The 25,455-nt window shown below is 34.4% G+C and overlaps 1 protein-coding gene across 11 annotated transcripts in view; it reads left to right on the forward strand.

Moving 5' to 3' along the window:
• The window catches only part of KDM4C (lysine demethylase 4C), a 502,779-nt gene that overhangs the window by 102,471 nt on the left and 374,853 nt on the right, over window positions 1-25,455 (forward strand). For all 11 annotated transcript variants that reach the window (XR_012470847.1, XM_074197494.1, XM_074197496.1 and 8 more), the window contains one exon: window positions 21,486-21,679. Coding sequence is in view for 10 of the 11 variants with exons in the window: in XM_074197494.1 (XP_074053595.1) it covers window positions 21,486-21,679 (194 nt within the window). In the remaining variant the exon portion in view is untranslated. The remainder of the gene's footprint in view (window positions 1-21,485; window positions 21,680-25,455) is intronic.

Raw genomic sequence — 25,455 nt, forward strand, 5'->3', positions numbered from 1 at the left:
ATCAATCAGGCTGTGAGAAACACTAGGTATATTTTTTGGGGGGGGTTGTAAGGCAGTGGGCCTAAGTGACTTGTCCAAGGTCACGCAGCTAGGTAATTATTAAGTGTCTGTGCTTGGATTTGAACTCAGGTCCTCCTGACTCCAGGGCTGGTGCTCTATCCACTGTGCTACCTAATTGTCCCTAACATTAGTCATTATTAATTTTAAATTAATTATAAACTTGACTGGCTCTTAATCAGTTATTATTAAAAATATTTGTCAATTCATGTGCAATAGTTCTTATATAAATTACTGAGTATTTGCAAGATAAACTATGTATTTTAGGTCAGAAGGATCAATCAAACAATTCTGGGTGCCCAAAAACCGAATAAAATTATATTTAGGAAATGATTGTTTAATATCATAAACATGTTAATTTAGTTAGTTTTCTGCCATAGGTATCCTTTTGTATGGTTTAATGGCCCCCATTTCAATTTAAGTTTGACACTTTTTCTAGAAGTGGAACAGATGTCATGGGAGATAAAGAGTAATATTTCAGAATTAATGTTTATAATTTTCAGTTACTGGTATTATCAGTTTTGTCCAGGTGACATGGTAGGGCGTGTATGTGTATTCAAAGAATGCCATATCCAAAATGAAGTTGAAAGTTATTTCCAGAACATACAAGCACATTTGTTTTGGTCCTAATTTGGATGAAGGAAATACAACAACTGTTTGGAAATTTCATCAAAGGAATGTGTGTGTGTGTGTGTGTGTGTGTGTGTGTGTGTGTGTCTATATATATATATATATATATATATATATATATATATATATGTATAATATAAATATTTTGGGAATTTACTAGAGGTTGGATTGTATTTGGGGAGAGACTAGAAGTAGGAAGAGCCACCGGCAGACTGTTAGAATATTTCAGACATGAGGTGATGTGGGCCTTCGCTATCTAAGGTAGTAGCCATGTCAAAGGAGAGAAAATGAGTGTATCTAGGAGATGATGCAAGATGAAATGCTGCCCTGGGCAGCAGATTGGATATTGTGAATGAGAGTTTGAAGAATGACACCTGGGTTATGAACTTGTGTGACAGGATGAATGGTAGTACTGGTCACTTTACCATTAATAAAGAAGTTAGGAATTAAACATGGCTTTTTTTGGGAAAAGCCAGTAAGTTCAGTATTGGGCATTTTGAGTTTTAAGATGTCTGTGGGGCATCCATTGATATTCAAAAGGCAGTTTGCTGGAAAGTCATTCTTAGGCATGATGGAAGTTAAGAGAGAGGGAGTTTAGGGCTAAATAAATTGCATAATAATAATTGAATGCATAGAAGCTGATGAGATAAAGTAAACTAATAAAGAAGGAAAAAAAGAAGAGGACCCAAGATAGATCCTTTGGGGATACCCATGGTTAGGAAGGCCATGATTAACAAGGCATATGAAGAATCCTCTATTTTTAGTAGAAAATTTGTTGGAACAAATATTTGGATTTGTGGGATCTCCCTGTTAGTTTTATGATCTCTCTCAAGGACTTTATGCTTTTCCTCTACCTACCGAAGTAGTATAGAGAATACTTTAGTGTATTCCTATAATAATGTGACTTCTCTTTCTCCCCCATTTGATCATATTCCAGATTCATAATACATTTTTGTATTTTGTAATGTGGAAGTAATATAATGTCTTTAAGCATCTGTCTTTAGGTTTATTTATTTTTAACACAGGTGTGTACCTTCTTATCACCATTTACTACCATGATTTCCTTTTTTGATAAGTTCCTCATGCTAGGCATTTTACATCCAGGCTGATTTAGGCCAAGTCTACCAAACTAAATCTGTCAAACTTGAAATATTATTAGGCAGTGTTGTACATCTATGAATACCATCAATTTTATTTTATCAAGATACCCATAGAATGTGACTTCTTGTTGTTTAATAATCACTTAATAAATACTGAAAGAATTAAAGATGTAGGAGAAAGCAGTGATTTTGTAGGTGATTTTGAGTGACTGGTAAAGAAGATAAAAAATGACTCAGAAGTTTTGAATTTAGTTACCTTGTTAATTTTATTGTTTGCCCTTTGTCCTTAAAAAAGACCATGACATCAGGAAGATGATGACATGACAAGCACTTGAATTGGATTTGAGTGAGGGGCTGCTCTGCTAAGTCAACAACCTCATTTTTTTCCTCCAGAGTCATCTAGGTCTAGTGGCCAAATGTTAATCAGGCTGAATGGAGATGACTCTGGATGGGAGGCAGTCAGGGTTAGGTAACTTGTCCAAGATCACACAACTAGTGTGTATCAACTGTCTGAGGTCAGATTCAAACTACTGTCCTGACTCTAGGGCTGGATTTCTTTCTCTATTAAACTAATTAGCTGCCCATGGTTGATACTATTATCATGAATACCACTTAAAGCATTTGATAATAGGTAATTTCAGGATACTAGACCATGATCTTACCCAGGGGATCATTATTACTATAATAGTTGCCAAGGTTACAATTCTTATTTCTGGCTTGTTTTTACATCACATTCACTTGTCAATATCTTGTCTTCCCTCTTCTATCTAGTGAACTATACCTTGTCACAAAGATTATAAAGAAAAAAATCAAAAAGATCCTGCCTTTATCCTTAATGTTTTTGAAATGCAAGCCTCTATGTATAACAAGATAAAGGATTATCCTATGTATTCATATATTCAGATTTGAATTATCTAGTGTACTTTTGTGCTATTAGATCATGTGGTTACACTAAATGATTTATAAGATTTCTAGCTCTAAAATTTTTATCTAATTCTAAAATATTCGTGATTATGTAAAGCCAACATTTTTTTCTATAGCAAGGTATATTAATCTTTAAAATCATAATTAATTGGAAAGTCATGAATTATATATTATCTACAGTAAGTAGGGATATGGGAATCTTTTAATAGTAAGACTTTTGTCCAATGGGCTTTAATCTGTATAAAGTTTTCCTTCTCTGTAATGGTTCGACTAAAATTGTTGTTTCCACCAGATGGTGCACTCGGGCAACAAATTATTTTAAAAGCTTTTGATTCTGTCAGTACTAAATTTAAGGAATCTAGGAATTTCCAGTTTGTTTTTGTGATCTTAGAATTTCTGTTTATCCCCTATATAAGGAATTAATTAGAAATGAACAGCAGAGCTTGTATACCTTGTATATAATAGAACTAATGTCCTCTTAGCTTATATTAATTGCATATTGTACAGAACAAAAAAGGTCCAAATGAGCATTTTTTAAATTAAATTTTTTTTCCCCAATTACATGCAAAGGTAGGTTTTAATATTCATCCATTTGCAACTTTATGAGTTCCACATTTTTCTCTACCCTCTCTTCCTTCTGCTAACAATTTGGTGAAAGTTGTACATGAACAATAGTATTGTACATATTTCCATATTAGTAATGTTGTGAAAAAGGAATTAGAGCTAAGGGGAAAAAACATGGGAAAGAAAACATAAAAGAGATTTTTAAAAAGTGAATATAATATGCTTTACTCTGTATTCAGACCTCATAGTTGTTTTTGGTTTTGTTTTTTCTGGATGTGAATGTCATTTTTCCTCCCAGGTCCCTCAGGGTTGTCTTTGATCACTGAACTGTTGAGAGGAGCTTCACCTATCATAGTTGATTGGTCTCACAGTTTTGCTGTTAATGTGTATTGTATTCTCCTTGTTCTGTTCACTTCACTCTACATTAATTCATGTAGTTCTTTCCAGGCTTTTCTAAAGTCTGTGTGGTCATGATTTCTTTATTTTATTTATTCTCTTTTTGTACAAATTATTTTTTTTATACATTAATAAAATATTCTTGTTTAAGAGTAAACAGAATACCCCTCCCCCCACAAAATATAGACTTGCTTGAGTGATAAAGGGGAGAGAAAAAAATTAAAATAAAAAAATAATAGAAATAATTGTAGGTATGGCCAGCTGGCGCAATGGACAGAGCCCCAGCCCTGGAGCCAGGAGCACCCGAGCCCATATCCAGCCCCATACACCCAACAATCACCCAGCCATGCGTCATGCAAGCCACCCCAACCCCAATGCCCTGCAAAAACCAAAAAAAGAAAAAAAAAGACCCAAAATACAATAAAATAGTAATAATAGTAGGGGTGGCTGTGTGGCGGACAGAGCATTGACCCTTGAGCCAGGAGCACCTGGGTCCGATTCCGGCCTCAGACACCCAGAGATCACCCTGCTATGTGGCTACAGGCAGGCCACCCAGCCCCATTTGCCCTGCACCCCCCCCCAACAATAATAATAATAATAATAAAAATGTGCTTCAGTCTTTGCTCCAACACCAACAACTCTGTCGCGGGTGGATCACATTCTTTATGGTAAGTCCATCTCATGATGTCAAGGCTCTTTTCCTGATCATGACTTTCAGGTATTCCAGTAATTTTTAAATTATCTTTCCTAAGTCTGTTTTCCATATCAGTTGTTTTTTCAATGAGATGTTTCACATTTTCTTATAATTTTTCATGTTTTTGGTTTTGAAGTAATGAATCCTGGTTTCTTGTAAATTCATCAGTCTCCCTGTGTTCCATTCTTTGTCTGAAGGATTTGTTCTCCTCAGAGAGTTTTATCTCTTTTTCCATCTGTCCAATTTTGCTTTTTAAAGCATTCTTCTCCTCAATAACTTTTTTGAACTGTTTATCCATTTGACCTCAGCTGGTTTTTAGCATGCTATTTTCTTCAGCATTTTTTTGGATTTCCTTGACTAAGCTGCTGACTTCATTTTCATGTTTTTCCTGCATCTCTCTCCTTTCTTTTCCCAGTTTTTCTTCTAACTCCCTCATTTGACTTTCAAAGTCTTTTTTTGAGCTCTGTCATAGCCTGAGCCCAATTTCTGTTTTTCTTGGAGTCTTTAGATGCAGGAGCTTGTGCTTCCTCATCTTCAGACTGAGTATTTTGTTCCTTCTTGGGCTCATATGCAAAATATTTCTCAATGGTCTTCCTCTTTTTTCTCTGCTTGCTCATTTTCCCAGCCTGAGCCTGGTTTGGGGGTGCTTCCTGAGCTTTTGGGACACTCCCACAAGGGTCTCAGTGTGTGAGGCTCTGTCCTCCCTCCTGGTCTGTGAATGACCATAAGTGCCCCCCTCTGCCACGGGGCTGAGGTGGGGGGGGCATGCTGTTTTGGGGGGGGGCCTAGACTGTGGTCAGGTTCTGAATGTGGTCAGAGCCCCAGAGTCCTGTTCCAGGGGCAGAGGACAGAGCTCTGCAGTCTCTCTTCACTCCCCTCCCTCAGCTCAATGGGCTCATGCTCTGGGGGCTCCTGCTTACCGTCTCCGCCTGCTTCTGTTTCTGGGTCTGGGCTGCAGAAAGACCAAGCTGCTGGCTGTGTGCCCTGAGGGCTGGGCTCCACCTGCTCTCTCTGGCAGAGGTCCCCCTCTGTTCCCCCACTTTGTGCCGGTGCTCCCTGGGGTGCAGCTCAGGAGACTTCCCCGCTGCTGTGAGCTGAGACTCCCAGCGCCCTGGGGGCTGCCTCTGGGAGGCTGAGGTTCTTTGGGTCTGGTGGCCCCCCTCTGGCGGGCGCCCCTCTGACCCCGGGGAGCAGAGCCTTTCTGCTCTTTTCCAGTTTACCTTGAGTAGGAGAACTGCCACACTAGGTCCCTCCGTGGGTTCTGTCTCTCAAAAGTTTAAAGTCCTTAGTTTGCAAGTTTTATGAGAGAGCGCCTAAGAGACAGTGTTGTCCTCTTGTCGCCATCTTGGCTCTGCCTGGTCTTGATTTCTTACAGAACAGTAGTTCTCCATCACATTTGTATGCCATAACTTGTTCAGGCGTTTCTCAGTTGATGGGCATCTCCTCAATTTTCAGTTCTTTGCCACTACAAAAGCAACTGCTTTAAATATTTTTGTACCTGTGCGTCTTTCCCCTTTTTCCTAATGTAGTCTTGATCCACTTTTAGGATGTTATATTCCATTTGGAGAATCATATTTGAAAGACCATTGACAAATTGAACTTTTCCAGGGAAGAGGTGACCAGGATGGTTAGCCACTCAAAAATAATTTTTTTGAGGGCTTATTAATTCTGATATGCTAAGCATTGTGCTAAGCATTGATGCCATGAACATCCCTGTGTCTGCTAGGAAGAGGAGAAGATGGGAACTTCCATGTGCTGCAGATTTCTCTTTTGTATTTAAAGTCTGATGTTCAAGCTCTCAGAGTGTGGCAGGTGCCTTGTCATTATGCCCTGAGATCTCTTGCTTTGTCTCCAGCCTCCAGTACTGGTTGAGGCAGGGGAGTGAGAAGACTTCTTGCTCCCCATTGTGGAATTTGATACCTGTCTTAAAATTTTTCTTTACCCCTCAAATTCCTGTCTTCTAACAGGCAGCTTCAACATTTGTAGTGATTCTCTATTAAAAACTCCAACCACTTCCACTCAGTTTCTCAATTTATTCTTCCAGTGTATCTCATTTAGATGCAAAGATGGTCATGCTTTTGATCTTGCCATCTCTCACAAATGTTCTGCTCTTATAGTTTGATAATCCTCTGGTCCGAACATAATCTGTTGGCTTTTCCCCTCTCCTGCTGCTTTCCCCGAATTCTTTGTCTAGGTCATGACCTCTCGTCCTTTGACCACCTGATTTCCCTCCTAGGATGTGTTACCTGCACTAGTGACTCACCTCTTTGGTAAACCAGTTTAACTCCATGCGGCCTGCTCTCCTTTGTTGAGTACTCAGCTTCCTCATATGGTCAGTGTTGTCCAGCCAAGCTTCATCCATGAATCATTCTCAGTATCTGCTGACTTTGTTCCTGCCCATAAGCTGTTGAATAAAGGTGAAGAAATGAATGCAACCATGCAGTAGACCATAACTGGGTCTACTGTGAAATTTAGTATCTTTATATTGACTGTTCTTAAATCTACCTCTCATTGCTGCTTCATAGGGCTTCCAAGATGCTCATCTTGACACTCTTGACCAATATATCGCTTTCTTTGATTAATGTATCGCTTTCGAGACAGACCTTGCATGTTAATCTTGTCCCTGGTCCTTGTGTACTGGTGAATGATTAAATTATTCTCAACAGTACAGTGATCCAAGGCTATCCCAAAGAATTATTGATGAAGCATCCCATCTGCCTCCAGAGAAGAAATTGATATTGATTGAATATAGACTGAAGCATACTATTTTTCACTTTCTTTCTTTTCACTTTTCTTATATTTGAATGTTTTTGTATGAAATGTCCAATATGGAAATGTTTTACCGAATTGCAAATCTGAAACTAGTATCTGATTGCTAACTCTCTCAGGCAGGTCTGAATGGGGGAAAGGAAGAATAAAATTTAGAATTCAAAGCTTTAAATAAAAATGTTAAAACACTGAAGAAAGGAAAAACTAAGGTGCTGTATATGCATCCTATTAATTAGTCCGTGTTACTTGTTAGCTTTCTACATTGTGATTTAGAAATATTTAACACCAATCTTTTTTTCTCAGTTAAGGAAAATCTTTTTGAATATTTGGAAGGTAAATCATTGAATTCTTTATTAACATAATATTCTGTACTGATTGTATGATATAAAAACTATCAGAACCTTTTTATTATAGACAACTTGAAATTGTAGAGATATTTAGTGTCTGATTCTGTATTGAGATTTTTTAAAATTTAATTTTCTATTTTTTTATTGCATTTTAAATTCTTAATTGTCTCCTTCCCTCTTCACCACAATAGAGAAGATCATCATTTGACATAAATATCTATATAAAGCCATACTGTGCATATTTCTATGTAACAATTCTTTCTCTGGAAGTGGATAGTATCTTCCTTCATATTTTTAGATGATTTGAATATTTATAATACTCAGACTAACTTCATCATTTATTTTTTGAACAGTATTGTTATTTTTGTATTCAACCTTTTACTTGATTCTGCTCATTTTATTCTTCATTATTTCATGCAAGTTTTTCTGTGTTTTTTTAAAGTAGCTATGTCATAATTTCTTACCACATAATAGTATTCCATTGCAATCAAATAACACAACTTATTTAGTTATCCCCCTGTTGATGGACATACCCTCACTTTCTAGTTCTTTGTCTCTACAAAGGGAATAAGATATTTAACAAAACTAATTATTTTGAATAAAATTCTAGTTTTTCTTTGAAATTTTTTTATTTTCCATCATTTTTCTTAGTTTTTTTGGAACATACAATATAATTAAACTGAAATTTATTTGTTAAGAGGTATTTCAAAGTAAATGAGAGAAGAGAGTAACCTAGCCTTGCTGTTTTTATATCTTATACCACCTTTTTATGTTAATGACATCCCATCTTGAGTCTTGACAGGTTAGAAATGCTCTCACCAGATTTTGAAGAAAGAATTTCACAGCAAGTGTTTATTGTATGTTGTCATAAGAGCTATTGAATGTTGTTATCGTTAATTATGGGTGAGTCTATAAAAATATTTTCCTTCTCTTTTCAGAAATGAAAGATTTTATGGTACTTTTCTTTTGACTCTGACTCTTCCAAATCTTTTATTGGCACTCAAAAGTTTTCATAGGTGATCCATTAATTTTTTATTTGACTGGAAAGTTTTTCTAATTTTTTCAGTCCGTTTCACCTTTAACACTGCCTAGTTTTATGATGAATAGATCATCTTTTTTTTTTGTATGTGTTACTAGATATTTTTGTTTTAAAATTTTATATGCAAGATTAATGTTTATAATTTATAAAGGAGAGGTAATCAGGAGAAAGTATAGCAATAAAGTTGAAGTTCTCAAAACTGTACACAATGGTAAAAGATGGAATGTGTCAAACATTTCTTTAGAAAGGAGAAACCAAAAAAGGTATCCTACTAGTAATAACTTGAAAATTTAAAGTACTAAAGTTAATTTCTTAGGACATGCCCGTGAGGAAAGCAAATGCTTAGTCTTTAAAAATAATCTCTATGAGTTCTTATTTGTTGAAAGTGCAGTTTTCTTTGTATCTTTGGAAAAGCAAGACTCTCTGTGCAAATGTGCAATTTATTTAAATCCTGAATATATTAAGAAGTTAATATGGTTTTACTTTTCCCTTTCCATGGTCCACAGACCTTAGGTGTTAAACTTAGACAAAGACCAGTAACAATCATCTGAACTAGTGGCATCAATTACTGTAAACTTTGAGGCATTGGAAAATTAGTTGAAGACTTGCCAAATTAGGGAAGATTGAATAAATGACCTTTCTTTTAACCTGATTCACTGTCTCCAAAAATAATTTTTTTTGCTGTGCCATGGTAAAGGTGACAGACAATTAGGTGGTTAGAAATGTTTGAAAATCATGAGAAATGAGTTTCTTGACATTCTTATACCACATAACTGAACTAAGAAAAGGTTAATTTTGCCTTAAAATACATTTGTTTTTAATACAAAATAGTAATGTTCTAATGTGCATTCATGTCATGTGAAAATATGGAGTTATTTTAGAAATTATTACTAGGTTTCACATAGAAAGGATACTATGGAGGACTTTTTGTTCATTTAATTTTGAAAAATTTATTTCTTTGACTTACATTTCATTTAACAAACTTTTCTTAATTTAATAAACAGTATTTTCAGTTGCAAAGTAGAAGGAAAAATGATTATTACATGTGAAAAATGTGGATGTTTCTGTATAACTTGCCTTTTAAAAACAAAGTACATAATAAATTTAACACTTTTTTAGTTGTCCAACATGTCTTTTTTCCTTCTGAAGTTCTGTTTTCTACTGTGTGTTTAAAAGAATGTCTAAATGGCTCCCTTTTGGGGAAAGGGGGAGAATGAGACCTGCATTATTGCTAACTGCCCTTTCTAGAATCCAAAAAAAAAATATCTGCCCTTGAAAGTGTGTGTATTTAAAAAAGGGAATCCTCACATATCATCCTGTGGCCCCTTGTAAGAGTTGGGTGGCATGCATACTTAGTACTATGGGTCTGATTGGTTACTAGAGTGACTAGAGTGTTTGGTACATAAAGGTGCTTAATAAATATTAGATTGTTTATTCTTTGAATTTTTTTTTAAAGGATCAAAATTAAGTTTGGTTTCAGGATGAGTTTAAATGTAGAGATGGCAATATAATGGAAGAGACCTAAGTTTTCTCCCAATGAAATTGTTCTCTCCTTCATATATTCCTATTGCTTTCCTGGGCTCTGTTATTTCTCTAGCTTCTCTGGTCTTTTCTGCTGTCTTGCTCTTCCTCTCTTCAGTTTTCTCCTTTTGGCTTTCTCTTTCTTCCTCCCCTTTCTCCCTCTTTCCTTTACTTTTACTGTTCTATGTTTATACTTTTTCCTTGTTTTCTCTTATTCTCAACTTCTTTATCACTAGCCTTTCTTTTTCTAAATTATCCCTTCTTAAAAGATAATTTAAAATTCTCTCTTGTAATAAGTTAGGTTAGTTAGTAAAATTAGATCCTGGGGGCAGCTAGGTGGCACAATAGATAGAACACCGGCCCTGGAGTCAGGAGTACCTGAGTTCAAATGTGGCCTCAGATACTTAATAATTACCTAGCTGTGTGGCCTTGGGCAAGCCACTTAACTCCATTGCCTTGCAAAAACTTAAAGAAAAATAAAAAGATCCCTGAATTGGCCAGGTCCAAAAATAGGTGACTCATTCAGCATCTCTAGTGAATTAGATCTTGGGCAAGGGTGTGAGAAGCATAGGTAAGCTTTGGTCTTCTGCAGTCTTATTAGTTGAGAACGGGAAATCTTTTTTTATTTTTATTTTTTTAGTTTTTTGCAAGGCAATGGGATTAAGTGGCTTTCCCAAGGCCACACGGCTAGGTAATTATTAAGTGTCTGAGGCCGGATTTGAACTCAGGTACTCCTGACTCCAGGGCCGGTGCTCTATCCATTGTGCCACCTAGCCACCCCGAGAACTGGAAATCTTTAAGGATTTTTTTTAGGCGGTTTTTTTTTTGTAAGGCAAATGGGGTTAAGTGGCTTGCCCAAGGCCACACAGCTAGGTAATTATTAAGTGTCTGAGACCGGATTTGAACCCAGGTACTCCTGACTCCAAGGCTGGTGCTTTATCCACTATGCCACCTAGCTGCCCTCAGGATTCTTCTTTACAATGCTTTAATCATTGTATACATTATTCTATTTATTCTGCTTTCTTCATTCTGTATTAGCACATTCAGTACTTTGCAGTTTTCTATGAATCTATTCCTTTCATCATTTCTTATTACATGGGGCTATTCCATCACATTTATTTAGCTATTTTTCTAGTTCATGGGGAATCCCTTAATTTCCAGTTTTATTGTTTCAGTAGATGCACTCATTAATATTTATTTATCTATTCACCTATTTATTTATTTATTCATTCATTCATTTATTTATTTATTTATAAGTGGGCTGTTTTACTTTGCCGAGGTATAAGACTTATAGTCATATAGTTGTGTCAAATGATATATATATAAAGTTTTAGTGACCTTTGGAGTTTTAGATTAAATTTGCTTTCCAGAATGGCTTGATCAGTTTTACAGCTCCTTCTAGTTGTGATGTTGTGCCCAGTCTTCCTGTCCTCGTTTGTAACTTTTAACCTTGTCTCCTTTCCTCCTTCTTTCCATCTGGCCATGAGACAGAAACATTAAATATTTTTTTTGTCATTGTAATTTGTCGACTTTTGTACATTTTTTGATTGCTTTTTTCTGTTGAATACTGCTTTTTTTAAATCTGTTGATTGTTTATTGGGAAATGGTTCACCTCTGTATACTTGAAGCAGTTCCCTATTTAAATTGGATATCAGAACTTTGTTAGAGAAACTTGTTAAGGTTTTTTTCCCTCACATGTTTTTCTTCAGATATTAGCTGCATTGATTTTATTTGTACAAAAGCTTTTCAATTGTCTGTAAGCAAAATTGTTTATTTTATCTTCTTGGTCCATCCCTTAATTGGTTAAGATTAAGATTGGGAATGGTAATTTCTTTTTTGCTCCTTTTATTTATGATGGATCTTTTCTAGCTTAATAATTAATCTATTTAGAGCTTCTCACTTTGTAGTATTCAATATTGTTGTAAATCTACTCTGTCAGCCTTCTTTTCCATCTTGACAGCAGTTTTTGTTAGTGCTTACTAAATACTATAGTACTGCGTTTGCTTCTGAATTTTATGTAAGTAATCTGCCTTTCTAATCCACTTGTCTCTCTTTTTTTTTTAAGGGCAAAATGATCATTACTTTGTCTTATAGTTTGAAAAAGACTTTTACCCTCCTTTCTGCACTTATTCCCCCCCCCCCCCCCCCCCCCCCATGATTCTTGTTGTTTTGTTCTTTCACAAGAATTTTTGAAGTTTGGTATAATGTAAGTATATTAGTTTAATATTGTCTTTTTTTATTGTATTGATTTACTATCTATGAGTAATTTATATCCCTGCAATTATTTAAGTCAGTTTCTGTATGGTATTTTGTAATTTTTCTATTTTTTGGTTATTTTGAATGGAAATTTTTTTCCAATTTTTACCTTTTTGTTGTTGGCATATATATGCTGATGTTTTAAAGTAGGTACAATTTTTAAATCTTGTATGTTGCTAAAGTTACTATTTTAGCTGAATACATAAAATTTTCTAAATAGATCAGTAATTGATGGAAAAAGTGACACTTTTCCTTGATCTCCATGCTTATTCATTCAGTTTTTTTTTTGTGTCTTATTGCTATAGCTATTATTGTATGCATAGCATTTTTAGGTATCAGTATTTTACTTTTAATCCATCAGAAAGATTGCTAGTATTTCTCCATTTTGTATATCCCCTCTTCTTGGGATTAAGGGGGGTTGGGAGAGAACAAGTACTAGGCAATGAGTTAAGTTCTTGCACTTTGGTGGGTGAATCTTATTTCATGCATATCTCGTATTTTTTTTATTTTTAATTTTATTTATTTAAGGCAGTGGGATTAAGTGACTTGCCCAAGGTCATACAGCTAGGCAGTTATTGTCAGAGGCTTGGATTTGAACTCAGGTCCTCCTGACTCCAGGGCAGATACTCTATGCACTCTACCATCTGGGTACCCCCTGTAGTTAAATTCTTTACAAATTTCATCTTGGTTGATTCTTGAGGGAGATGGGGGCAAGTGACCTGCCCAAGGTCACATATCTAGGAAGGGTCTGAGTTCAGTTTTAAACTCCAGGCGTTTTTTCCACTTTACTACCCAGATACCTCTTGATTCTGTTCTTTACATTAAGGAAATGTTCATCCTATCTGATCTTCTTCTGATGGTTGTTTCATCGTCATTCTTTTGCTGATCCTCAATTTTCTGCTTACCTGTCATATATACATACACATTCCTATTCCTCAAAACCTTCCACTTGAACCACTGAGTACTGAATTTCTTCTACAATGCTTTAAATACACTTGTCTTTCTGCCAACAGCCTGCCTACAGTGACAGTGCTGGAGGCTGGAGCTCCAGAGGACAGGGAACTTCTGAAGTTTTAGCCTGAAATGGTGGATAGACACATCTAACTCTTTTTTAAACAAACACCTACAGAGACATACTTTATTTAGCTCAGCTTTTAAAAGCAATCTGTCAAAGAGATAAGAGTTACAATGTATCTGCATCCTGAAACATATGACAGGTCTTATTGTTTACATTTGAAACCTAAGAATTCCCAACTATAGGTAATTTGGGTTTGTGTTGTAAATATGATGGATAAATAGTAACTTCGTCAGTTCTGTTCCACCTAGTCCTCAGTGTGTCTCATCACAGAAATTCTGTTATACTTGGAAGACTTTTTTAACCAAACCTAAATTTTAGTCCTCTTAAGTTTATACACTGATTTTTATTTCTACCTGCCTATTAACTTTCCTCATTACCAATATCAAATCCTTTCCATCGTCTGACTTCTGAAAATTAAATTTAATTAGAATGAGAGATAATTTGGTCCAGAGTCTTTGGAAATGATCTTTAGGACTTAAGCTTCTCTGTTTGTTCTTTTTATGGCCACACAATGTAACTTATCTTGGTTTGTGTCTTTGGAAATTAGTTGGAATCTTCTCTCCATATCTTCCTCAAATAATAATTCAGTATTGTAGATTAAGAAGTGATCTTCCAAATGCTTTAATATTCTGCGAAAATGAGGCAAATGATCTGGTACCCAAATGTAGATTTTCATGATAAAAGATACACTTAATTGGAGCTAAAATGATAGATTAGAGTGCACCCAGCTACCCAGTTGACTCCTCAACATTCTCTTGTAAGCTACTTTAAAATAAGACTTCAAATAAAATTTTGTAACAGTAGAGCCAACAAATGGTCAAGATGAGACATTTTTATGTCCTAAGAGAACTTATAAAGATGGCAAGAGAAGAATGAATGCTTGTCTGGAGTCCACACATGTGCTGACAGCAACAGCAGCATCAGGGGATCTCAACTCAGAGATAGTTAGAGGGGGTTGAACAACAAGTCAGAAAGAGATTAATGGGGTTCCTTTGCTGCTATTTGATATAGCTGGAATTGACTGGCAACTTCTAAACCACCGTTCTACAATGGATAGATGTGCTGGGGGTTGGGTCATAAGGTCCTCTAATTGCAGTTTCAAGGCAGAGGACCTCTAGCACTTTGGCTAAGAGGGTAATTGGGTGTTCCTTCCTGGGTAAAGACCAGAACAGAGCTTGAAAGGACATTGACCATACCCTGTCCCCAATTATGCCAGATTGAAGACACTGAAAAGTTTGCAGACCCCAAGCTTGGAATAGAGCCTTATCACCCCTAGGTGATTAAAACCTGTCTTTAACATAAAGGTCAAAATCAAGAAATAGGCTTGGAAAAATGGGCAAAGAACAAAGTATGTGACCATTAAAAAGTCACTGTGGTAGCAGGGAGTGCCAAGATATAAACTCAGAAGAAAACAACAATATAAAAACAGCTACAAGCAAAATGCAAAGAAAAATGTCAATTGGATGGACTCACCAGGAACGACTGGAAGAGGTAGAGATGAAAATGCTAGAGGAAATATTGAGAAAAGAAATGAGAATGATGGAAGAAAATTAAAAAGAAAATATCTTGGTAAAAGAGGCACAACAATTCATTCAAGAAAAGAACTCCTTAAAACAAAGAAATAGCTAAATGAATAAGAACATGGAAAAATTAACTGAAGAAAATAATTCCTTAGTAATTAGAATTGGGTAAGTGGAACTTACAACTTACAACTTCTCTTGGAACTCCAGGAGAAATCAAAAAATAATAAAACTGTCAAGGGAAGGAAAAAATAGAAGAAGCTATAAAATAACTCTATGGAAAAGCATTTGATCTGGCAAATCAACGAGAAAAAAATAATTTAAGAATTAATTGAATTTCCTGAAAGTAATCAAAATCAAGAAAAGAGGGGTGGCTAGGTGGCGCAGTGGATAGAGCACCGGCCCTGGAGTCAGGAGTACCTGTGTTCAAATCCAACCTCAGACACTTAATAATGACCTAGCTGTGTGGCCTTGGGCAAGCTACTTAACCCCATTGCCTTGCAAAAACTTAAAAAAAAAAAGATTAAGAAAAGAGCCTAGACATCATATTTTAAGAAACTATTAAGGAAAATGACACCAATATTTTATATCCAGAAGGTAAAATAAAAAAATATATATCCAGAGGGAATTCACTAATTACCACAAAAAAAAGATCCCAAAATGAAAACACCCAGAAATATTTTAGCCAAATACCAAACCTCTCAGTTTAAGGAGAATTTATTATAAACAGCCATAAAGAAACCATTCGTTAAGGATTTAAGCAGCTTCCACCTTAAAAGAATGTAGGACTAGGATTATGATAATTCACAATGCAAAGGAGCTGGAATTGGAATTAAGAATAATATACTCAATAAAACTCACTATAATCATTTTGGAGGATATAGATAACTTTTCAAGCATTCATGATGAAAAGACTCATTGAATAGAAAATTTAAACCACACAAGACTGAAGAGGTACACAAAATGTATATTTTAAAGAGAAATAAGGGAGTGAATGAAATTATACTGCTTGTATTCCTAATATGATACATTTAAATCAAAAACTTTATTAGGGCATTAACAGGAATTTACATAGAAGACATAGATGTGAGTTGCTTATGTTTAAATGCTCTCTACGAAAAATAAAGGGGTGAGACAGGAATATATTAGGAGCAGGGGAAGGGAGAGTTAGAATGGGGGAAATTTTCTCACATAAAAGAGGTACTCAAGAAATAGCATGGAGAAGATAAGGGACAGAAGTGTCAGACAAGCAGTGCTTGAATCACAGTCTCATTGAAATTGGATTCTCTTTGTGTGTGTGTGTGTGTGTTTTCATCCATATACTTTTTCATACACACACACACACACACACACACACACACACACACACACCCCACAGACACCTCCCACATCTAATACACACACATATACTCTTACACATATGCTTTCAGCTGTGTGTAGTAATGTAACTTACCCAGCAGGAAAATGGTAGGGGAAGTGGATAAAAGATGGGGGTGGGAAGGTTGATTAAGGGTGGCAGTGCTTAGAAGCAAAAGACCTTTTAATATTTATTTTTTAATAAAAAGTTTTTAAAAATAGTTTATTTAGTATTTCATTTTTTCTCCAGATTACATGTAAAAACAATTTTTAACATTCATTTTTAAAACTGAGTTCCAAAGTCTCTCATTTTACTTCCCTCTTCTTCCCCCCCTTCCCCTTGAGAAAGCAAACAGTGTGGTCACATGAAATAGCTTCATAGTAGTCTTCTTGTAAAAGAAAATTTATACCCAAAAACCATCCAGAAATCCTCAAGAGAAGTAAAGTAAAAAAAAATATTTTCAATCTGTACTTAGCCTCTTATCAGTTTCCCCCGCTGGGGATGCATAGCATTTTTCCTTCCAAATGTCTTGGTTCATTATATTCACAGCCGATCCCTTATAATATTGCTGTTACTTTGAACATGGTATATCAACTCATGTAATTCTTTCCAGGTTTCCTGAGAGCATTCTATTCAACATTTCTTATAGCACAAAATCAGCTCCTATATTTTGTTCAACCATTTCCCAATTGTTGGACATCCCCTCAGTTTCCAATTCTTTGCCAATAGAAAAGAGGCGCTATAAATATTTGTGCACATAGATCTTTTTCCTGCAAAAGGCTTTTGAGGAGACAGGGAAAAAACCAAGAAAGTGGAATGGAGGTGAAAATATAGTTAGTCATTATAACTGTCAGTATTAATGAAATGACCTATAAAAAAAAGAAGTGGATCCAAAAGTTGTTTTCAAGAGGCAAATTGGAAACAGAAAGACATAGCACAGAATTAAAATAAGAGACTGAGTAGAATTGAATATGCTTCAGCCAACCTGTAAAAAAAAGGACAGAGATAGCAATTATGATCTCAGACAAAGCAAAAAATAAATCTACTTAAAAAGGACAATTAGGGAAACTATATTTTCCTTAAATGTACTATGATAGGGGTGGCTAGGTGGCATAGTGGATAGAGCACCGGCCCTGGAGTCAGGAGAACCTGGGTTCAAATCCGGTCTCAGACACTTAGTAATTACCTAGCCGTGTGGCCTTGGGCAAGCCACTTAACCCCGTTTGCCTTGAAAGAAACCTAAAAAAAATTTACTACGATAATGAAGTCATAAAAAATTTTTTATAGCAAATTACTTGGGTATACATATATATGTGTGTATATATATATGTACGTGTGTGTGTGCGTGTGTGCACTGATTTGAAATTTTGAAAATAGAAGCTATTCCCCAATTTTCAGAAGAAGAAATCAAAGCTAATACTACTCCCCCCAAAATGCTCAAATTTGTTATTATAGAAAGAGAAATTAAATAGCTTTCTCAAAAGTTATTGAAGTAGATGACCTCATTAATCTTCCTTTGTACCCCATGATTCTGAGATTTGGTACATGTTCACAAAACATTTTTTTTCATTTTGTTTTGCAAGGCAAATGGGGTTATAAGTGGCTTGCCCAAGGCCACACGGCTAGGTAATTATTAAGTGTCTGAGACCGTATTTGAACCCAGGTACTCCTGACTCCAGGGCCGGTGCTTTATCCACTATGCCACCTAGCCGCCCCGATACATGTATTTTTGAGAAAAATATGTAACTGTGCCCAAAGGTTAGAAAACTCTGCATACTCTTTGACCTAGTAATACCACTACCAGTAATGTATTTGAAAGAGAGCAAAGGAGCTCTAGGTACAAAAATATCACAGCTTTTATTGTTATGGCAAAGGATGGGAAATAGAAGGCATACTTATCAGTTAGGGAATGTCTGAAGAAGTTGTGGCATGTTTTTGATGGAGTATTATTATTTGGTGCGAAATGAAGAGCGACACATTTTGGAAAAATGATTTAAAATGAAGTGAGAGGGGCAGCTAGGTGGCACAGTGGATAGAGCCACCAACCCTGGAGTCAGGAGGACCAGGTTCAAGTGCCACCTCAGATACTTAATTGCCTATTTGTGTGACCTTGTGTAAGTCACTTAACCCCATTTGCCTTAAATATATAAAATGAAGTGAGAACAACTGGGGTGGGGGTGGGTGGGGGTCTGATGTGCACAGTTACAGCAGTATTATAATGATACTCAACTGTGGAGGACTTGGCTTCTGTGATCAATGTAGTGGTCCAAGACAGTTCCAGAGGACTAATGATAAAAAAATGCTATATACTTTCAGTGGGAGAACTGATGAACTCTTGAATACAAATTGACATAATTTTCTCACTTTTTTCCTTGCTTTTTTTTAACTTGCACTAAATATGGAAATGTTTTGTAAGATTTCACATGCATAATAAATTTAAATGAGAAAATTTATAACACATTTGTAAACATTAGTTGGAACAGTGACATTAAGGCAGGAGAAAGTAGAATTGTTAATTATATTTAATTGGAAACCACAGTGTTCAATGAAAATTTAGTATCCTGCAGATAGAACCAGAATATCTTGTAGAATTATATAGTAGTGTACAATTTTTAACTGATGCAAAGAATTATCACTTAGTTGACAGTATTTATTAAGCACCTAATTTGTGACAGGTACTGTCAAAGGTATTTTGTTCACAAAAGGAGCAAAGAATTCCTACTTGCAAGGTGCTCACATTCTGATAGGGGAGATAAGTGTATGTTCATGTATGTAGAATTCAGTTTTCATCTGTATACATGTAGATCCTAGACCAAATGAATATGCAAATAAGAATGAGATTGAAACAAAAAGACTTGGCAGCTATTTATGTGAGGGTGACTACCAGTGAGAAGTTGATTATGCCCAATATCTAGAAATAGAACTATATATATATTTTTTAAATTGATGACTCTTGGAGGGTATTGCTTATGCTTTTAGTTGCAAGTCTGTTAAAATCCATCTCTTTCATGAAGGGTCCCTTAATAGGACTCTCTATTTATTATTGTGGAGTCATGGTTTCTTGATTTTCATGGTTTTATGGTTAGTTTAAGTTTCCTTTTAACTTATTGTCTGATCTTGTTATCTCTTATACTTCGTTTCTTCCTTAAGGATATGAGTTCTCTCTCATCACATTCAATTTGGATCAATGTACAACATGGGAACAATGTAAAGACTGACAAATTGCCTTCTATGGGGGGGGGGAATAAGATTAGGGGAAAAATTATAAAACTCAAAATAAATAAAATCTTTAATTAAGTTTCCTTTTAAATAGAATTCTGCCATTAGAATGTAATGTTCCTGATATTTGATTAGATTTAGGAGATAGTATCATCTGAAAGATAATGAAGTACTTACTTTTACATAAATTGATAGAAATACCTGATCTCTAATATATATTTACTTGGTTCTTCAATTCATCACTAGAATAGTACTTCTTTGACCTATTTCCAAATCTTTGGCATTTTTTAGTTTTTAGACTTAAGTTATAAAGGGCTTCTTTGAATTATGAGGTCTGACATTCTCTTGGAGCTAGCAGGACTTCATTAACTAATTACTCCCATCAGTATTACCCTCATGTAGTTGAGGTATCATTCATTCAGTTTTTATAGGATATTTTATTTTTTTCTCCAATTGTTAAAACTATTTTTTAGCATTTAAAAATATTTTGAGCTTCAAATTCTATCCCTCTCTTCCTCATTTCCCCAAGAAGGATAAGCAATATCCAAAATAGGTTATATATGTCTGAGGTCTGATTTATAGTACTACTCCTGCCCCAAGTCAGGCGAACTTTGAAAGTTTTCATTATATTTATGGAAATTTTTCAATTTTACACAGTAGATCTATCTAAATAGTTATCAGTGATCTTTTTAGTAACTTGAAAATGGGTATAAATTTACTGTCTTTTTATTAAATACAGTTTTACTGTAGTCAAATTTGATTCAAAAGACCTTGTATTTCCCCTCACTTTATTGAAGTACCTTTAGTCAGACTTTCCAGTGATTATTCTTCCTGTAATCATTTTCATTAAATTAGGCTGAATTTTTTTTGTACCCTTTCAATTTGCATATTTTTCAACTGTTCTAATGAATTACTTTTGTCACTGCCAATGATAAGCCAGATTCTTACTTGCATGAAGATGAAGACTGTCTTCATTATCTTTATGGCCCAGTTTGTAAGAAAAGTGTATTTTAAACATTCAATCCTTAATAAATGGATTTGGATGCCTGGGTGGAACTGTAAGAATTGATGTTTAATTACAGTGATAAGTCACTGTCTGTAGATTTTCTAAGACCCTGTCTGTGCTCTGGCAAAAATTAACTTTAGGTTTCTGTGTGAGGGAAATGGCATGACTGGTAAAATGTGTTTCTACATATCACATCCTGCTGGTGTTAAACATAATTTCAAATTGGTTTTTCACAAATCGTGAGTCAAGGTTGTTATCATGAAAACTATACAAAAAATTGGATTAATAATTATAGATTCTTAGAATTTATAAAGTGTTCTGTAGGTCACCACACTATAGTATCTCTAGAAAAATGAAAATAAAACCTCTATATGAAGTGGGGGGAAGGGGGGAGGAACTAACTACTTGAGTATGATCATATTTTTGTCCATTAGTTGAAATAATTGTTTCTTTCCATTGACATATATTTGATTATTGGTAACTTCTATCCACCGGTCCTCTACTCACAGGGGACAATCAAAATAAGTTTATACTTTTATGTGCTTAAAGGTACTTGTCATGGCCCCTTTCCCCCCCTTCAGTTCTCCAAAGGTGGTTTTGAGGTTAAATATCCCCTGATGTGGGAACTGATCCTTAAACCAAATAGTCTTTATTCCTTTGACCATTCTAATAGATCTTCCTTGGATATGCTATACTTGCTCAATGTCATTTCTATAATGGCAGAACAGTTGCTCAAAACATTCTGTTTAATCTGTCCTAGTATCGACTTTCAAATTGTCCCTACCATTCTGGGAAAAAAAGCAGCCACTAGCTAAAGAACATCCCATATTCACTGATGTCTTTACTAATGCTGATAATCTTGTGATAATCAGGATTTGTACACATGGACTCTGAATTATTGTTTTATAAAAATGTGAATATTATGTTTCCTAGATTTCATTTTGACTGTTAATTTGATTTTATATTTATTAGTTTATTAATATGTTTCATTTCCCTGTTTTTTTCTAGGGTGTGGATGAATGGAACATAGCCCACTTGAATACCATATTGGATGTTGTTGGAGAAGAGTGTGGTATTTCTATTGAGGGTGTAAATACTCCATATCTCTATTTTGGCATGTGGAAAACTACGTTTGCATGGCACACTGAAGATATGGATCTGTACAGCATTAATTATCTTCACTTTGGAGAACCCAAATCTTGGCAAGTTGCATATTTATTTATGATAAAGATGATTATGATAGGTAATAATAATAATAATAATAATAATAATATAGTACTTTATGGTTTTTGAAATGTTTTACATATGTTAAGTGATTTAATCCTTCAACAATCCTGGGTGAGATAGGTACTATTATTTACCCATTTTAGAGATTAGGATTCTAATTTCAGGTATTCTTAGCACAGTGAGTGAGTCTGTGTGTGTGTGTGTGTGTGTGTGTGTGTGTGTGTGTGTGTCTCCCTCCATGTCCCTTTGCTAAAAAGAAAATAGTGCATTGGTTTTTTTCTATTTTTTTGGTAAGTTTAATAGTATTTATTTTCATATTAGTGTTGATTGTGAACAAGTTTTTATTACAGTTGTCAACCTTTGCATGTGTACTTTTAGGGAAATTTGAACTCATTAATTATAAAGACAGTAAATGATGAGTGGGAAACTGATTGCTTAATGATAATACTTAAATTATTTTCTTCATTCTGTCAAAGTAGGTTACCTTAATAGAGTACTGGATTCAGAGTATAGATCTGGGTTCAAATTCTAGTTTTGATTTTCACATTTATTAGTTTTATGACATTGATTATATGAATCTCTGAACTTCAATTTTTTCATCTGTGTAGCTGATATTTGTATTACACTTCTTGCTGCATTGTGAGGAAAACACTTTGCATGACTTAAGTCACAAATTATTTATGTTGTAATCATAGTGCCTATTTTGAAATAAATCTTATGTTCTCATTTCCTTTTGTAGGTGAAATGCGATTTTTAAAACTAGAATGGATATAATATATTATCCCTCAACTTAAAAAGGTTTGACCTAGGGTCTATGGGAGGGAGTCATCATGAGAATACCATAATCATTTCAACAGGCTTGAGTAAGAGAGATTTTTTTTTTAGGTATTTTTTTGCAAGGCAATTGAGGTTAAGTGGCTTGTCCAAGGCCACACAGCTAGTCAATCACCACCTAGCTGCCCCAATAAGAGAGATTTTAAATGAATTTGTAGTTCTGTTAGTCCTGTTTCTTGGGAAATAAAGTTCTCTTTGCTTAAAGAGCTATCCTAATTTTTCTCAGCATTGATTTAGGGTTTTCATTTAGCATTGTGCTTCTTTCAGGCTGCATTTTATTTAGCATTAGCTGCATGTTATTCCAAAAAACATTTACTTTTTTTTTTTATCATTTGTAATTGGCCAATTCAGTGATGGAAAATGTTTGCTTAGTATTGATAATTAATTATTACATATTCAGTTTTGAAGAATTGACTCACATGTAGAATAGCACACATAGATTTAAAAAAATCTTAAATTTTGGGGGGGGATTTTTTTTTGGTTTTGCAAGACAGTGGGGTTAAGTGACTTGTCCAAGGCCACACAGCTAGGTAATTATTCAGTGAATGAGGCCATATTTGAACTCAGGTCCTCCTGACTTCAGAGCCAGTACTTATCCACTTTGTCATCTAGTTGCCCCTCTGTATTGTTTTCAGATTATGTTTACTTGTCTTTGTATTGGTTCATTTAATTCTTCCCATGCTTCCACATTCATTATGTTTTATTAATATATTATTAAAATTAATTTGTTAAAAATTAATTTATTTGTTAATAGGATGAATATTTATTAGTATTCATAATTTCCTTCAGTTTTACAAATATTTTTTAAAAATTCTGAATTTTTCAAATATCAGATAAAATGTGCATTTACAAATATATATACATAGCAGAATAGGAAAATGGCACTTTGGATCTCATTTAAAACTTGCTTTTTAAAAAAATAGAACTGATGAATTTAGCATACAATATTTAAGACTCAACTATGTGTTCTGAATTTTTCCTGAACTATTTCTTCTTACCCCTCCCTCTTTCTCCTCACTTTCAATTTTTGAAATGTTACTTCTGAATCCCCCATTTCTTTTTTTCTATCTTAAACTTTTCTCCCTTCTTCCACTTTAGTTGGAATACAAAAAGAGAAACAAAACCTGTAGAGAAAATATGTTTAAGTCAACGAAAATAAATTCTCACCTTCATTTGAACTATATCTCTGAAGCTATAGTTTATTCTTTATCATGGAATTGTGGTTGGTCCTTACACTGGATCAGAATTGCTAAGAAATTTGTTTTTCATTATAAAGTTTTATTATATAAACTGTTCTGTCTGTTTACAACTCTCTGATTGCTTCCTATAACTTTCTCCAGGTTTATCTGAAATTATCCCTTTCACCATTCAATTCAATGATGCAATAGTTCTGTTGTATTTCTCTGTCTCAATTTGTGCAGCTATTTGTTATTGTTGGTTTTAGCACAAAAGCACTGCTATAAGTATTTTAGTTTTTGTCGTTCTTTTTTATAATCAACTAACCCTAAGGAATATGTCTAATGGTGAAATATCTGGGTCAGAAGCTATAAATAGTTGAATTGCTTCTTTCATAGAATTATAAATAGTTATTCAGAATATTCAGAAGGATTCAAGGCTCTTCCTGGAATTTCGCAATACACCTATCTTTCTGCATCTTTTGCACATTCTGCCTGTGAGTTGAAATCGTAGAAATGTTTTTATTTGCATTTCTCTTATATTTGGTTACTTGGAATAGTGTTTTAAATACTTACTAATAGTTGACCATTTTTCTTAGGGGATTCTTTGCAACTTTTATTGTGTTTTGCTACTAATAAGTTATTAAATCAACTATGCAATACTGGGTCTAGAGCCAGAAAGACCAAATTTCAAACCTTACCCCTGACACTAGTTAGCCATATGACCCTTCAGTTTCTTCACCGTAGATCAGAAAAAGGGAGTTTCAGTTGCAACTTCCTTCACATCTTGCTTTGAAGATCAAAATGGATATATTTGTAAAGCACTGCAAATCTTTAAGGGATTATGTAAGTACCAAATGTAAACTATTTAGATCTGAAACTTAGTTCTTATTTTTTATTCCTTTGGTTTCTATTTCATTCCGATATCAAAAATTATTTTGTTTAAAAGATTACAAATCTAATAAAAACAAAAAGTGTTTAATATAATAAAATAATTTCTGATAAACAGAAAAAATCTTAGAAAGTAGAAGATGAACTACTTTTATATAGTGATTTGTCAATGAATGGGACGGGATTAAAGTAAATCCATTAATATCAAGAAATCTCTAAACTATTTTTTAAATAATTAAATAGGCAGTATACTCTTTGGGTATAGTCACTTGTTTTAGGTGTTTTGGTTTTGATATTAAAGGATTTTGGCACATTTTTTATTAAACTGTCCTTTTATCATATTGAATTTTAGATGTATCATTTGTCCACTAATACATCTTTTCAAGTTTAGAATTGATATAACTTGTGAATTTTAATGGAATTTACATTATCTGGGTTCTTGGGAATTTGAAGCATGTTAATCTGTTAACCTGACTAAATTTATTAGTATTCATAAAGTGTGGTAAAAGTCCTGTATCACTTTCCTAGATCCATTTGTCAATTTCTGTGATTGTGGAATAACTTTATTTTTATATATATATATATATATATATATATATATCATAGTTCATCAAATTCTTAATGGTGAAAAATTTCTTGGCACATTGAAAATAAAGAAAATTCATGAAACGATGCTTTATACTCTCCTAGATACTTCAGTCTTAGAGATTTATCTGGAATTCTGTCATTCTTTAAAGCCTTTTATCCAAATGTGAGTTTCACAAGTGGAATTAACCTTTTACCAGTGTTAAGCACTTCTGTCTTTGTCTTGTTTATGAGAATTGTTTTTTCTTAATGGTAATGATTAGTAG

The sequence above is a fragment of the Macrotis lagotis genome, chromosome 8 (assembly GCF_037893015.1).
Source record: "Macrotis lagotis isolate mMagLag1 chromosome 8, bilby.v1.9.chrom.fasta, whole genome shotgun sequence".
In the NCBI taxonomy this organism is placed as follows: domain Eukaryota; kingdom Metazoa; phylum Chordata; class Mammalia; order Peramelemorphia; family Peramelidae; genus Macrotis; species Macrotis lagotis.